General features: G+C 42.2%; 1 protein-coding gene across 1 annotated transcript in view; it reads right to left on the bottom strand.

Annotated features, from left to right (window-relative positions):
* Nucleotides 1-114: 114 nt before the first annotated feature.
* Nucleotides 115-11890, bottom strand: part of prex2 (phosphatidylinositol-3,4,5-trisphosphate-dependent Rac exchange factor 2) — a 41937-nt gene continuing 30161 nt past the window's right edge. The window contains exons 33-41 of the mRNA XM_052054480.1: nucleotides 11603-11746; nucleotides 11411-11513; nucleotides 11115-11258; nucleotides 10923-11037; nucleotides 7348-7414; nucleotides 6274-6464; nucleotides 2189-2291; nucleotides 893-960; nucleotides 115-805 (exon numbers count right to left, since the gene is read on the bottom strand). Coding sequence (XP_051910440.1) covers nucleotides 760-805; nucleotides 893-960; nucleotides 2189-2291; nucleotides 6274-6464; nucleotides 7348-7414; nucleotides 10923-11037; nucleotides 11115-11258; nucleotides 11411-11513; nucleotides 11603-11746 — 981 coding nt within the window. The 3' untranslated portion in view covers nucleotides 115-759. The remainder of the gene's footprint in view (nucleotides 806-892; nucleotides 961-2188; nucleotides 2292-6273; nucleotides 6465-7347; nucleotides 7415-10922; nucleotides 11038-11114; nucleotides 11259-11410; nucleotides 11514-11602; nucleotides 11747-11890) is intronic.

The following is an 11890-nucleotide window of genomic DNA, read 5'->3' as shown; positions in this document are numbered from 1 at the left end:
CTGAAAACCTACCTCGAGTCATATATTGAAAATATCATAACGCAAAATCAAAACTTAAACGGTGGAGCGTTGAGATAATTAAGCCTATCTGCTCACGAAAAAAAACAACAAACATTTTTAAATAAAGAAAAATAGCATTTTATAATATTGTATTTTGTAAAAACACTCAGTAACGACATATTGAAATGGTTTGTAAATAATTCAACTTTTTTTTTTAAACATTTTGCTTCAATTCACTGGACAACGTGCTGCTCCTTCTGCTTCTGTGCAATTTAGCCACCTGGAGGCAGTCTAACTCAACTCCTAACTGACTTTTGCATTTTATTATCATGCAACAACAACAACATTACATTCTCCAATATGATATGATATATTTTAATATATACATGCATTATACATGAATTTATAATATATTGGACTTCAAAAAAAAAACTAGCTTGTTGGCGCCGTTTTTAGCTTGCATAGTCGTGAGCTACCATTGGTGGTAATATGCAATCTATATGTGTGGAACCTGAGTAATGCAATAAAAAAAAGGAAAAAAACTTAATGCTGATACACTATTGGAAAGAATCATCATTAAAAAAAAATAACATATTTACACCATATCTAGAGGAACATATTCAAGACGCAGGCTACAAACATTAAAAAAATAACAGTATGCTTTTTAAAAAAAAAATCAATTTACAATACACTCTGAACATATTTATATGCATATGGATAAAAACTATTGAGTTGTTCCTATTTTCTGCTTGCAGTGCATTATTGGTCGCCATCAGGGGGCGGAGGCTGGCACAGCTTATACAACCTGAGGAAAGAAAAAAGGGGATACAGTATTATTCAAATCGGACTTTTTCATAGATTGTTCACAAAGAGTCGGGTGTCCTGTTTTCACCTCGGCGCAGACGACGGGGTTCGATCCCTAACCCCGAGATTCTTGGCAGAGTTCTGAACTCTGGCACCCTGAAAAGAGAGAAGATGAGGCACACCAACAAATACTGTCAACTGTCGAACTGTCAACAAAAGGTAGAGACTTTTTATTAAGTGTGCAAACATTTAACATGACATTCGTGGTGTGGAGTTGTTGTGGGTTGGCGTTGCTACTTTTACGTTGGTAGGTTTCTACCTCTTGCTTTCGTCTCCGCAAGACCCAATCTTGACCAAATTTGTGAACAAAGAACTTTGATTTGGATCTTCTCTGACTGACAGTGCAGTTTGGAGCCGTTGATTTGATTTTTTTTTAGGTTTCTAGAATCTACTTTCTGTTGACATTTTTTTTACCAGCTTTTTGTAAAGAGTAAACGCTGAGTCTTTTTTTTTTCATGTAGGTCATAAAAAGGAGTCCTAAGGAGTTTTTAAAGATGAATGGTGTTTACGTGTTGTTATTGGTATTACGGGCCAGGTTGGATAATCAGGAAGCTAACGCTCCAGTAGTCAGCTGCTTATGTGCACACGGTGCAGCTTTATTTTGAAAGCTGCGTTGACAAAACACACACACACACACACAATGAAATTACAAGTGAGAGAGAAGGCGGCGCAAGCGGTCATGGCAACATTCCAATGATAGTAGGATAGCATCAGCAATTATTCCATTGCCATTACAGCCGGCGGACAAAGATGGCCGCTAATGCCCCTAAAAGGACGGCGGGTGATAAGAAAATGCGAGCCGCCTCTTTAAAATGTCTTTGGACTCCAGTGCGAGGTTACTCGATGTCGTTTGTTTGTTGTTCTGTTTTTGAGATGGTCAATGAGATGAGGATTCAGTGGCGATCTCTTGACGGCGATGGCACCGCCTAGCTAGCTACGACCGACCACACACCTTACCTTTTTACCGCTCTGACTAATTGAGTAATCAATCACCCTAGCAAAATCCCTACTTAGCCATGTTCCTAACTCCAAACCTACCCACCCATCGACCAAAAATGTAAACGTCGCATAAATCCGAATGCGTTCGCCAATGCGCATCGAACGGAGGCCTTTCGCGCCACATTTCACCGTGGCCGCGACCCGTCTTCCCTCAGCTCCGCTGTGACCTTTTCATTTTCGACGCTCACGTCGGCTAAGCTCATTCGTTATGTTTCGACAAAGTCCGGGCTGCTAGCGCGCGGAAACGTTTGTCATATTTGGCACTTTTTTTTTTTGCCTGCCGACAAAACGCAGTGTCAATATTGATATAGCGTAATGGCGCTACCTGTTTCCTCATGACATCCGTGGCCTGCATGATGCAGCGAGGCGGAAGCCCGTGGTTGCGGGCTAAGAGGATGGCCTGCTCCAGCGTCACGCTAAGGGTGCAGCTGTGGGAAAAACACACGCACGCACACGCAAACACACACCGCACGAGCACACAAAGTCAGGAGTCTTCATGCATCACAAAGAGGGCGGGACAGATATTTAAATGTCAATTTAGGATTAACGAAATATTAAAGTAAAAGTAGTTTCACTTTTAATAATTTAACATATTTGGGGGGTCATTCTTTGAGCCTATTGAATTTTTCATGATGCGTATATGGAAATATGTACATAATGGGGCACGGTGCACCATTCTGGCTCACTACGGTGGCCCCAAGTGACCAGAAAGGCTCATAATTCGAGGACTTTTCATCTTTGCTGGTTGTCAGCGCATCTGTTGTGGCTCTAGGTTATGATTCTCTTTCCTTCCCCGTGTGTTTGATGTGGGGAAAGTGGTCGTTGACACCAGTAGGAGAGTCATTAGTGACCACGTGTGTGTGTGTGTGTGTCAGTGTGTTTTGACGCAGATAAACACAAACGCATATCAAAGACAAGTGTGTGGAAACGGCAACCGTGAGAGAGCAAGCGACTGGGTGACCTTTTGGCATGAAAAGTTAACAAGTCGTTTGGGTGCAAATTGAATTGTCCATAGTTGCCACGCTGCCTGTTGCGCTTACTTTGACTGGTCTCTCTACAGGGGCTGCACGGAAACTGGAGAGCAAATTTTCAAAAATTAAGCGGTGTCGTGAGCAACGGGCGTGAACCGATTAGTCAGGATTTGATGTCCGGCCATCAGGTAATCAAAATGTTGTGCGTTTAAGACAGCAACACATCTTAGCCTTTCTGTCTGCTAGCTTAATGCTAACGTTGATTAGCATCTTTACTGAAGGACTAGAACTCTTTAAGCAACTCATTGAACTCGAACAGTAGAGCAACATTTAGAGAGACAATATTCCACTACTCAGTCATAAATTCTTTAACCTCTGCAAAAAACGGCTGACAAAATTGGAGACTTCAATTAATTATTATTCGGAAATTATTATTAGAAAATGCAGTACTTTAAAGAGATTGAAAGCATTTTCCCTCAACTTCAAGTTCATAGTTTGGCACTTTAGGCCCTGATTAAATGTGAAAATGTGAATAAGTAAAATATTTTTCTTGTCTGTTGATTCGTCTTGTCTATGTTTTAAGTCACCTGCCTAGTGATTGAAAATGCAAATGAGCTGTCTGCTAACTTCTGCACATTCAATTAATGTCGATTGTGACTTTTAAATAGTTAAATTGAAAGTGAAACTTGATATTGGTGGCATATTGATGAGCTCAGGGATATCTCAATGAAGTGACCATTTTATGCTGCCCCCAGGTGGCCAAAGATGGCACACCGGGAAGAGAAGCCACATTTGAATGTATAATAAGTGTTCCAAAAAAATTAATTAAATGTTGTGATTACTGTACGTTTTTATGAAATGCGATATCAAGGAATGCTAGTTTTGTGCACCATGATCTCTGTGTGGAGATGTGTGGATTCAAAAGTCTTTTTTTGGGGGGGGGTACTGAATGAAAAATGAGAGAAAGTCTCATTTTAGAAGCATAACGTGCACAACATAAATCTGCAGCAGGCTACCCAGAAATATTTTAGCCGGCTTTCACATAATCATAACGAAGGGTGGTTTGAAGAAAAAAAAAAAAAGAAACGTGGATCCTTAAATATCTCCCGAGCTGCAGCGGGATGAAAGCATAGCACATTCTCTCGCTCTCTCTCTTTATTGGTGGCGCTAACAGATGATTTATGTCGGTCTGTTTCACGCTATTCCAATCCACTTGACACCCCTGCAGAGTAGAAAACTAACCAGCACAAGAAACAAAAGACTGAAAACAACAATAGGATGCTAATGGAGGTTGTGAGATTAAAAAAATAATAATTATAATAAAAATAGAAGACTGTGGAATATAGCTAACATGTCCGAGTCATTTTTTGATCCTCGTTGTTTTTATCCTACGTATATGGGATGCTGCAGCAAAGTGGAGACTATGGAGTGTGCGATTCGTTTAGTCATTTCAAGAGGTTGACTCACGTTTATTCAACAGGAGTCAGAATGCAGTATAGCTCGCACATGGTTATGTAAAGTGTCCTTGGGTGTTTTGAAAGGCGCTTTTAAATAAAATGTATTATTATTATTATTATTATTATTGCCATTTCTATTCATTTATTTGAAAGAAGACGAAGGGCAGCAGAGAAAACATACTGTTGCAGGAAATGGAGACAATGGAGTACGGCTAATGCGTTTATTGTTGTCATTTCTACATGATTATGATACTTTTACCCAAGGGGAGACTGAGGGCAACGAGAAAATTGACTGCAATCCAATCAGCGACAGCAGGACATTTTCTCTACTTTTCACTCTAGGAGAATACATTGGTAGAAATGACTAATTTAAATATGCATTATCTATCCTCCACAGTCTCCACTTTGTTGCAGCATGCAGGTCGTGTTTCTCTCTCTCTCTCTCTCTCTCTCTCTCTATAATGTGCACATACAGATACAGAAATTTATTTCAAAAGACCTGAAGAGATGCTTTCACGTGTTTACTGCAGGAGTCTTTGCTGCCCTACGTCTCCTCTTGGATTAAACAGGAATAAATGCAGGAAAGCAGCAGAGTTGACCCTTTCAAGTAGAAGGAGCCCTTTTCGAAAGGAAGGAGACCAGTCAATCGCCTCCTTTCTCATCGACCGTTATTTTCGACCATCGCTAATTTGCCCAGAGCTGAGCCACAGTTCATCATTTGGGCGAGAGTACGGAAATATCTCGATCGTTTGTCACCACCACCCCGCCTTTCATCTTCATCTTCCTCCTCCCCCGCCACCACCCCGGTGACAGTTTCCATATCTTTTTTGTCCCGCTCGCACACGTCCTCTCGCCGCAGGGCTTTCATGTGAGTGATGATCAAGTCACACCAAGCTGATCGCTAATGGAAACTTTCAGCCACTTTATTAACCCCACACGGGGTTTGTTTGGGTGCGAGCGCCGGCAGTGTGAATGCGGCATGACCCAACAGATGACACAGAGGACCCTTGAAATAAAGATTTGTACACCGCGAACGCGAATTCCAAGATAGTCGCCATACAATATCACCGTGCATGCAGTTTGAAAAGCTTTCTACCTTCTGCTGCAAAATCTGTAAAAATACAATTAAAATCGGAGAGACTATGGAGCTGAGCAAATGTTTTCATTGCTGTCATTTCTCTTATCCTTGAGGAGACTGAGGGCAGTTAGTCAGACGACAGGCAAAGAGGAGACTACGGGCTATTGCAAGCATGTGTTCATTCTTTTGCATTCTCCCCACATATCCGTGAGGAGAGTGAGGGCAAGAAGACAACAGGATCCTGCAGTAGAGCGGAGATAATGGAGTAAAGGGGAACATACTGTCAGTAGATTTTTGTCATTCTAGCTTTTTATCCTTGACGAGACTGAGTGTTATAGAGCATAGCTAATGAGCAATATGTTTATTTCTAGATGTTGATCTTTTTTCTCTGATTCAAGAGGAGACAAAAGGCAACGAGAAAACAGACTGCCGCAGCCAAGCAGAGACTAAGGAGTACAGGTATCGTGTGTTGATTTGGCAATTTTTTTGTATATTATTTAAGAACACTGTAGCTAGCATATATTTTTAGTCATTGAAGCCATTTATCCTTGAGGAGACTGAGGGCAGCAGCTGATGCAGTAAAATGTAACCTAGCACAGCAACTGTGTGTTTATTTTTTATCCCATCTACCTGTTCATTCAATTCATTAAAATGGACAGCAAGAAAACTCTCTGCTGCAGTAAAGTGGAGACTGTGTAGCGAAGCCAAGCATGCTCGTGAGAACCAGCGTGCCAATTGTGTGGGACCATCTTTGCTGCTAATTAAAGAACTGCTGTGGCATTAAACTGAGAGGTAGACGTGGCGATAAAAAGGTAGTTCAAGGTAGTTCAAGGGAGTTCGAGGCAGCCGTCGACGCATAAATGCTAAAAGGTGAGCGGGGGAGTCGCGCAACGGGCGCACTCACCGGTGGACGCCATTGTTGCACATGACCACGTGGGCGGCCCCGAGGCGCGAGCACAGCTCCGAGGCCACGGTCAGCAGTCCAACCCCGGACGCGGCGCAGGCGGTGTACTGGCAGGCGGCCGTGCGGCGGCAGTGGATGAAGCTCTCCAACAACCGGTACAGCTCGTCCACCGCGTTCAGGGGACGCATGAGCTGTGAACAACAAGACCTGTGAGAATTGGCAGTGAACTTAACGCGCCCCAATATGAGCGGCAGTTTGGCCGAGCCATTATTTACTAAAGCACTTTCAAGCTTAAAAAAAAAAAAAAAAAAGATGCTTTGAGCTGTCTAATGCTGTTTCCATCTGAAGTTTAGTGTCAAACAAAAACAAACAAAAAAAAACTAAAATAATTTTTTAGAACTTTCCATTGCAATGACCCCATTAGATTGATGCTACAGATCTTGGAAAACATCTTTGATGGGCTAGCGAATAGCCTTGTTAGTTGCGGGGCTCAGTCATTAAACAACAGATATTTTATAAACACAGTGCTAAAAAACATTCACTCATTGCAATGTACTGAATTCTCACGACTCTTCGTTATGTGTCTGTATAACTGCATTATACTGCCCCTTGGTGGTCAAGGCGGGGAACAGCAGAAGGAGCAGCACATGAATTGAATTGCAACATTAAATTACTATACACAAGTAGTTTATTTCCATCTGTACTTTTATGACGCAATGCCTCTGTTTTTCTAACAGAATGTTACAGAGGGCTATTTTCCTCAATAAAAATCAAAATTTTTAGGGGTGGCAGGGGGTAGGAATTAATGGCAGAGTATTTTGCTATTTGTGTTTTTTGTTCCAAGAAAATTAAAAGTCATTGGACAGCGAGATTTTTGCTAATTTCTTCTTTTTGTACGACATTTTAAAAAAAAACATGGATCTGCAACAAGACAAATAAAGGATCACATTAAATTTTAGTTGTCATACCTACTTCCTGGTTTGGATGGGCCATATGTTTTTTTTTTTTTTTTGCACTTTCCTGAATTAAACCATAAAAACTCTCTTATGCTTGGCGGAGGTTTCAACTTCTTACCTTATCTATGAGGGCAGCTTTGGGTGCAGAACTGGGCGGCACGTTGGACTGATCCATGTAGAAAGCCCTGCAGGGGGGATGAATTGGCAACTGGACTTAATGAAGCAGAGCAACACCCTCATCAACCAAAATAGGTTCTTTGAAAACCTTGAATGTCATCACCTTTCTAAAAAAAAAGCAGACCACCTGCTTATTATTTTTATGATATATTTTCAGCGTCATGTCTCAACCTTCCACCGGGGGCAGGAGTGAGCCAGGAGCAACGTTGGGACGCAAACTCAGCAGTGTGGGACTCCATCAATTGTTCGTAATCCAGTAGCGGGCTAAAAATAGCTACACGATATTAAAGTGGGTGTAATACAATCCCGTGGGCTTTTACTTAAAGAGAGAGGCAGTAATAATGATGTATGGCGTGCATTTAGGCTGATTTAAAGGAGATGTGACAACAAGCAACAGAGGACTGCAGAGGACCAGGCGTCTATTCGGGGCGAGGTGTTTGTTGTTTAGAGATCAGTCTTTGTACACATAAGTGGTACTCATTTATTTAATTAATTTCATGCACCGTAAATAACCACTCAAGTACCGCGGGATGTTAATAATAAGGGCACGGTGTTTATTAGAGCAGAGATGCTTCTTGGAGGACTTTTTTATTCACACGTTATAATGGAATATACATTTGTGTCATTTATTTCAACAAATGATTATGTATTCTGGCAGACAAGGCAACTGGCCATGAATGTCGGATAAGGTGGCGTATTACAGCATCTATTTGGGAATGAATTGATTTTTGCAAAGGCGGATAATGTTGAACCCTTACATTTTTGTACTCAACTGCATATGGTATCAGGCGTCGAGGGAGTTGATAGTGACCCGGGTTTCTTTCTTGTTTTTTTTTACCCAACTTCCTTCAACATTCGCAATATTATGTACAATAGCTGCAAAAATAGGCAGCACCTTAAGGCCAGAGTGCAGCTGCTGGCTAGCACCCCATAAATCTCTTTCCCCAAGCGGCCCTTGGGAGAAGCTGGCCACGGGACTGTGTAATTGCTTCAAGCCGGCCTCGCCGCTCAAACCAAGAATGATGAGGACACGTCTTCCATCGGTACGCTTAAATCACGATGACGGCCGCGACTGCTGAACGGTCGGCGTGAGGGTTAACGGTCATGCTAATATACGTTCGCAACTTAATCTAAGTGCTGTGACGATCTGGGATGCGTAGTTTGCACGCTAGTTTGTCGAGGTGAAGTGCAAACTAAAGTAAGGCTAACTCCAAGCTGGAAAAATAAAGAAGTGGGTCCTTAATAGTCCTACAAGTAGTATTTGTAAGAGTAGATATAGTAGCAATAAATGAAGAAGTAACGCTAACATTCTTACCTCATCTGGGATAGGTAGCATGCACGTTAGCTCATCGAGGTTGATTACAAACTAAATTTAGGTGACCTACTAAGTCAAACAGTCATGAATCTTTAGCAGTAGTAGAATTAGCAGTTGTAAGAGTAGAAGTAGTAGTAGGAGTACAAGAAGCAGCAGGAGTAGAAATTAATAATAATAATCCTAAAAAGGTTTAGTATATATTATAGCAGTAGCCGTAGAAGTATAAGTATTTTTAGGCGTTTTAAAGTAACAGTAGTAGTAGCAGTGATCGAACAAAAAGTAGCAGGAAAAGTACTTGAAGTAAATGGCGTGGTTGTTGAAAAATCAGTAAGAAAAAGTTAGAAATAGGCAGAAAAATAGGCAGGATTAGTATTGTTAACAGTTGTAGTCGAACTTTATTTGCTCATATTAGCACTAGCATCATTAGCATGTCGTGCCTCTAAATATAATATGAACTTGGGATTTGAGAGAGATTATTTTCACGACGTGAGCGGTCGACCCGTGCAATATATATCGTGTGCTTCTTGATTCTCTGACACTCATCGCGATCGATGGTGGCTGACAAAAAAGCGGGGAGAAAATCTGGCCTGCTGAAAGCAGCTGTCGATACGACAAGTCTGCAGACACTCCGCTGGGCTAATTAAAAGATTTCCAATCGGCCACCTCCACAAAAACAATTGGAATGAGAAGGAATGTAGCGTTCGAATTTTAAGTTCTGGTTCACTTCTAGAATTTGTCGACTGTGACGAGAGCTCTTCGGTTGTGCTACTCATCCAGCTTGTGGCGGCACTACAACTACAACTATAACAACATGCCTGAGGTCACTGTGACATCACAGTACCACTCTTCATACTGTCAGTTGGGAATAGTTCAGAATCTGAACATACTGAACATGCCAACTTTGACATGAGCCCCAATACAATAGCGCCAATTTCATCTTGGTTTCTGCTTCAACAACAGTATATTCAACTCATGATAAAGCAACATTTTTTTGGTCACCGCAGAACCCTGATTTTGATCGGTTTTCGACAAGCGCAGTGATTAGATTAACCTGCTTTGATTTTCGAATGACAGTGACCACATTTAGCATAAAATTAAAAGCCGTGTCTGGAAAGCAATCCCAATAAATCCATGTTTTGTCTCGTGGAGGATTCCGCGACTATAAATCCAGCGGATACTTGACTGCACGGATGAAGTTACAGCTCTGCTCTTAATTATCACACAATCAGCCGCAGATGTCGGCGAAACGCACGGCACGCTTCAGACGCCTTTCACCGAGCTGGCTGATAGTTTCTGTTGTAGGAGACCTGACATATCTTTTTCGTTTCAAACTTGAACATAAGTGACGCTTGGTGTGTCTTTACATTAGCCACGCTGTATATCAAACACTGACATGCACCAGATTGTACAAGTGAGCAGAACTCTTACGTTAAAGGCATTACATATGGACAACCTCCTTTGTTTTTGCTCTCGCATGCGAGCTGTCAGATGTGTTTTGCGGTCCACTGTGATATGATAAAGATTGACGTGGATTGTCAGACAGCCCAATTCAATGTAAGCCATTTAGCGAGAGGGAGAGAGAAAAAGACGGAGGTGGAGAGAAGAGGTTGCTGAGTAGATCGAGAGGGGTCGGATAGGTGAAGATAGTTGTCGAGATGTAGATGAGAAGGTAAATCGAGAGGTAGGGGGAGAGAGAAATAGACAAAATAGAGATGGAGAGAGAGAGAGAGAGAGAGACATACTGACAGGAGAGAAAGAGGGACAGAACAAAAACAGAGCGCGAGGCAGTCAGACATTGACAGAGAGGCAGAGAGAAAAATTGAGTGAGAGAGACACAAAGAAACTAAAATCAATGATATTCTTTACCATCTGAAAAAACAAAAAACAAAACAACGACTCATGTAGTGCTTTAAGATTAAGTGTAATTTGTTGCGTGCCCGTGCTCATTATTAACTGCCAAATTTATTGTTGTCAAGTCAGATGAGGGGAGTTCACTGTCAGTCGAAGGAAAAAAAAATCAATTTTTTAAATCTGTGTTTTAATGTGGGGGGAGGGTGGCTGGGGGGTGATGGATTAATGGCATTTCCATTCATTTCAATGGGGACAGACTTAAGATTTCCACGTTTTAAATAACAAGCATGGTCACGTAACCAATTCAATTCTAAAGTCAAGAACAGTACTCGTAATTGCTCATTGTGTACCTTAGCCGCTTGTAGTACTGCTTGACTTTGTCCAGCGAGGCGGTGTTGATGTGTGCCTGGTACTCCTCCACGGATACATTGTCTCTGTAGTAGTAGCCCTCCATGCTCTCCAGCGCTAGACCGGGATAAGACGGGAAGCGTATTAAAAATTGGAGCCACATTTTAAAAAATAAAACAAAATTCCTAGCATACCTTGCGTGAAAAGCACAGGGCAGATTTTGATGCCGCCACCGCTCCTCAGCCGGACAGGCAGCAGAGAGAAGTAAAAACTCTCCAGATGGAGGAACACCTTCAGGTGCTGCCTCGTGCCCTCCACGTGGTACCACACGGGCGTGTCTGGAGACAAGAGACACACCACAAATCCGAACAATTGGACATGCCGATGGATTGTCCACGGGAGCGAGCACGAGGAGTCACTTTGAAATTGAATTCAGGGCCATCGTAATTCAGAAAAAAGGATCAAAATAAGTAGATGGCTGTGTACGTACTGGCCACTCTGGGTTCCCCTTGAAAGTGCTGAAAGTAGAATGTGACTTTCTCCAGGTCCACCAGCGCCACCTGAGTGTCCTCCAGCATGGCCTGCTCGTCAGTCTGCAAATACAATACGCCGATCAAAATTCGGCACGCAAATTAGGAGGCCCACTCAGAATTTTTGACCCTCAGTTAGTCGGGCTTCTCACCAGGTTAGGCGAGAGAAGCGATTGGAAGTGGAAGAGCAGCCCCACGCTCGCGATCTGCTCCAGCCATCGTCTGCTGGCCTCCTGAACCTCTAGTTGGTCCTGGGGGTCCTGCTCCGACTCCGGCTCGCGACCCGCACAGTGGAACTGCACACAAGCAACACTCACTGATATATAGAATGAATATTCTTATTCATATATTTAAAATATATATATATTAGTGCTGTCAAGCAATTAAAATATTTAATCGCGATCAAATGTATCATTTTATAGTTAACACGGAATTAGTGG

Source organism: Hippocampus zosterae, chromosome 20 (genome assembly GCF_025434085.1).
Source record: "Hippocampus zosterae strain Florida chromosome 20, ASM2543408v3, whole genome shotgun sequence".
In the NCBI taxonomy this organism is placed as follows: Eukaryota; Metazoa; Chordata; class Actinopteri; order Syngnathiformes; family Syngnathidae; genus Hippocampus; species Hippocampus zosterae.
This window is presented reverse-complemented; position numbering and strand designations above follow the sequence as displayed.